We start from the raw sequence: 4,371 nt of genomic DNA, 5'->3' as shown, positions 1-4,371 counted from the left end.
TTAAATACTTTCTTTTTCAGCATAGTTTTATTAGAAAATAATTACTGTACAATTTTGTACAGACAATGTCATTTTAATCACCAAACTGATTGCCAATTTACAAATATGGATGATTGACCCTCTTGGTGGAACCATCTGGACTCCACCCTACAGGAAGAGGGGAACAAGAAAACACAGGCACCAGTGCTTCCTATCACACAGCTTGGAAACAAACAGCAAAATAGAAGATGCTTACACAGACATGAAAAACTGCACCAGAGTAAGAGAATTTGTATTCCTTGGCCTAACCATGGATCGAGCAATGAGCTGGTTCCTGTTTTTTCTGCTGCTTCTGCTGTACGTGGCAACTCTGCTGGGAAATCTCTTCATCATGGTCACAGTGACCTGGGAGTCTCGCCTTCACACCCCCATGTACTTCCTGCTCCGCAATCTATCTATTGCCGATATCTGCTTCTCCTCCATCACGACTCCCAAGCTGCTAGTAGACCTTCTCTCTGAGAGCAAGACCATCTCCTTCAATGGATGCCTGGTTCAGATGTTTTTCTTTCACCTCATCGGAGGCATGGATGTGGCTACTCTGTCAGTGATAGCACTCGATCGGTACATGGCCATCTCCAGGCCCCTGCACTATGTGACCATCATGAGTACAGGTGCTTGCACTGGGTTAATAGTGGCTTGCTGGTTGTCAGGTTTTGTCCACTCCATCGTTCAGATCGCCCTCTTTCTCCCTCTTCCATTCTGTGGATCCAACGTGCTTGACACTTTCTACTGCGATGTCCAGCAGGTCCTCGAACTCGCCTCTACAGACATTTTTGTTCTTGAAATGCTGATGATTTCCAATAATGGGCTGCTCACCACACTGTGGTTTTTCTTGCTCCTGCTTTCCTATTTTATCATATTATTATTAATAAGAGCTCAGGCAGGGGAAGGCAGGAAGAAAGCCATCTCCACCTGCACCTCTCATGTCACCGTGGTGACCCTGCACTTTGTGCCCTGCATCTACATCTATGCCCGGCCTTTCTCTGCTCTCCCCACAGATAAGCCCATCCATGTTACCTTGACAGTCATCTCCCCTCTGCTCAACCCCTTAATCTACACCCTGCGGAACCAGGAGATGAAGTCAGCCATGCAGAGACTCAGGAAGAGAGTTGTGTCAAATCTTCTGACACAACAGACAGTAGTTCCCTCCCATCTCTTCTTTCAAAATGTTTGAATACCAAATAAACCCTATTCATCAATCATTTCTAATTATTCTTTCTGTTTCTACTAAGAAACAAATGACTTGGAAAGAATCTGATCAGCATATCATAAAGTAAAGTGGTCTTTCATGTCACAGAAAGAAAGTGAAAAATAAATTTGTTGGCAGTATAGGCATGCATTCCTTTTTCATTATTTACATGCTTGGAAGTAATAAAGGAAATGAAATCAAAATAAACTCACACACTCCCACCACAAGCCTGCCCTTCCCAGGTAGGGATGAGTCCTGGATTACAAACACCAGGTACCATGGGCTTTGGGTGTCATAATGTCTTTCATGAAGTAACCATATCCAAATTAACTTTCTATGCTTTTCCAAAGCAATGAATTAAGTGTTCTCATCTGAAAACTGGTCAGTCTAAATCCCACATTCCAGAGCAGATGCCTTACAGCTAACTAAATTCTTATGTGCATCCCACCAGTTATGCTATAAATCTCAGCAAGGCCCTGCCTCCCTCTTCAAATCCCAAGCCCACTGACTGCCCCTATGTGTTTCTTTGACACCCTGTGCTTATACTGTAGCCTAAGATTTGGAACCCTCTTATAAATTACCTCTTTTCTTCTTCTAATCTCCCCCACTTGGAGCACTATTTGTGTCATATCCCCAGCCCCAACACAACTAGAATGTAGTAAATGCTATTAAAACCTTGTGAATATATATATATATCCAGTAAATTAGTGTTCCCTCACATCTGGGCTCTTCAAACCATTGGAGGACGTGTTTAAAGAAAATGGTGCTGTAGGCTGTCCTTGAGTTCTCAAGTACCTGGGAGGCAAAGGCAGGAAGATGGCTTGACCCCAGGAGTTGAGGCTAGTCTGGGTAACACTGAGAGATACAAGAAATGAAACAAGGAAGAAGGAAGGAAGAAAAAAAGCAAGGAAGGAAGGAAGGAAAACAAAGGAATGGAAGATGGGAGAGAGAGAGAGTAGTAGAAACAGAAAGAGAAAAGAGGAGAAAAAAGAGAATCAGTGAAGTTTAGGGAATAGAAGGGGAGAGGAAGAAAACAAATTTTCTTTTTAAGCTTTGATGAAATGACTCCCTATATATGACAGAACTGTGAAGCTGCTTCACAGACTATGCAAATGTATTGAACAATGCTGAAGTATCAAGTATTCAACATGACATGTTCTTCATTTTTTTATCTTTATCATTCATATATTATTTGTGCAGGAAGGTCTTCCTCATGTCTGAAGTAGAATGTAGATCATACAATAGTTGAGACCACAAAGAATGTTTATATCCAGTACAAATCTCTGTCCACAAGTCACATATGCAAAAGTCCTGATGATGCAAGAGAGCTATTGTAAAGGATCAGACAAACTGGGACAGGAGGGCTGAGATCCAGTAGATATTAGGCCATGAGATTGGTTCATTGCCATCTGTAATTCAGACCACTGGAAATCCCTTACTTTTACAGTGAGTAAGATGGAAAATATTTGAAAGGCTGAACCATGAAATAATAATGCACATTTTTAACAAGATTGCAAGGGCTACCATTCTGAATTGATTGAAGAAGGAAGAGAACAAAAACAGGATAATTCAGAAGTTTCTGAAATAGCCTGACAAAATAAATAATGAAGACATGACTTGATTTAGTTGCTATCTTAATAGAAATCTAGAACCCAGGAAGCAACAAGATGACACATTCAACTTGCTGGGGAAAAATATTTGACCAAGAATGCTGCGCCCAGCAAAACACAGGAAAATTTAAAACATTCTCAGATGAATAAAGGAGGAGAACTTTCATATAGCGATTTATTTTATCCTCCAAGAAATACTAAAGGCACTTTTTTATTTTAGAGAGGATAAAACAATAAAACAGTGATACAGAATTTCAAAACAAGATAATAGGAAAATAGCAATGCTAAATTTATTGGGTATATTTATCTTCAAAGGAGTTACTCAGATTAAAGAATGTAGGTTTGCATATTTGATCAAACAATATAAGCACAGACAATTATTTAATTTTTATTTTATTTTGAAGGTAGTAAAATGCAACAGAATGAGACAGAACAAAGCCAGTTAAGACAATGCAATGAAATTGGTACAGAATTTCACAGGATGCAGGGATAGCAGTAGTAAGTACTACAGTATATCTCATTGTCTTAACTATAGTTGTCCATTTAATCAGGTATAGCAAAATCAAAACAAAACAGAACATTATAAAACCAGTTGAAAGGGAATACTGACTAGAGCAAATCATTTAGTCAGAACAAAGCAAAACAGTGAAAACAATATTTTCCTTCAAATAGAAGAGATAGAAGGCAATCCTTCATATTTGCTACATTGCATATGGTCTTCCTCCCAAGAGATGTTCAGATCTCTGGCCCCTAGTTGCTTACCTGGAAGTGGGTGGGTGGAAATTTGATTCTCACCTGCACTCTTGTAGGCTCATGGAGACACTGACTAGTTCAATTACTGGTTCACGCCAGGGAACCTTACCAGGTAGGGAGGCATTTTGCTTTGTTCCTCAGCCCCCTAAGTTCCACCATGGCTGGATCTCAGAAGATGCTGGCTGATTCTCTTCCTAGCTCACCAATACTTTTTATCTTAAAGAGGGTAAAACAAAACAAAACAAAGCAGATCACAAGGAAACAATGCAAGTGACATGTATTTCAAAGCAAGACAATAAGAGATCAACAATGGCTACCATAATATCACCTGTTTTCTTCTAAATAGTTGTCTGTATGTTCACACAAACAAATTCAAAACAAAATGAAATAGTAAAAGACTGATCAAAACAGAAGACTGAAGGCATTACAGGCCTTCAGAACCAAACAATATGAAAATCAACAATGGTTACTACAATGTCTCTTATTCTCTTAAAAATAGCTGTTCATACCTTCATATATATTGAAGTTAAAGAATACAAAACAGATGAAAACCATTCTGAACAAAGAATAAAAGCATTACTGGACTGAACAGCATGATGACAGGAAATCAGCAATGGCTACCATAATGTCTTTTTTTATTCAAAGTAGTTCATATCATCATGTATAATGCAATCAGTTCTTGTAAATTAATTAGAAGAAGTTTAGGCATGTATAAACCTCTATATTTATATCTGTCCTTTCTGCATTAGAGGGAAGAAGAAACAAAGCAAAACAAGTTAC

The 4,371-nt window shown here is 38.9% G+C and overlaps 1 protein-coding gene across 1 annotated transcript; it reads left to right on the top strand.

Annotated features, from left to right (window-relative positions):
- The first annotated feature begins 241 nt into the window (after positions 1 to 241).
- Positions 242 to 3,982, top strand: LOC100718287 (olfactory receptor 4D10-like). Its single transcript, XM_003464269.4, has 2 exons — positions 242 to 1,147; positions 3,938 to 3,982. The coding sequence occupies exons 1-2, from the start codon at positions 242 to 244 to the stop codon at positions 3,980 to 3,982; spliced, it is 951 nt and encodes a 316-aa protein (XP_003464317.4).
- Positions 3,983 to 4,371: the final 389 nt, after the last annotated feature.

Source organism: Cavia porcellus, unplaced genomic scaffold, assembly GCF_034190915.1.
Source record: "Cavia porcellus strain 051 isolate PalLab524CR breed Dunkin Hartley unplaced genomic scaffold, mCavPor4.1 scaffold_17, whole genome shotgun sequence".
In the NCBI taxonomy this organism is placed as follows: domain Eukaryota; kingdom Metazoa; phylum Chordata; class Mammalia; order Rodentia; family Caviidae; genus Cavia; species Cavia porcellus.
The sequence above is the reverse complement of the archived record's forward strand: the minus strand, read 5'-3'. Positions and strand labels throughout refer to the sequence as shown.

Excerpts from the sequence above, each read along its gene's own strand:
- LOC100718287 (XM_003464269.4), top strand. The coding sequence starts at position 242 with ATGAAAAACTGCACCAGAGTAAGAGAATTTGTATTCCTTGGCCTAACC. Across the intron at positions 1,148-3,937 it reads TGCAGAGACTCAGGAAGAGA|TTGTCTGTATGTTCACACAA; the intron begins GTTGTGTCAAAT and ends TCTTCTAAATAG.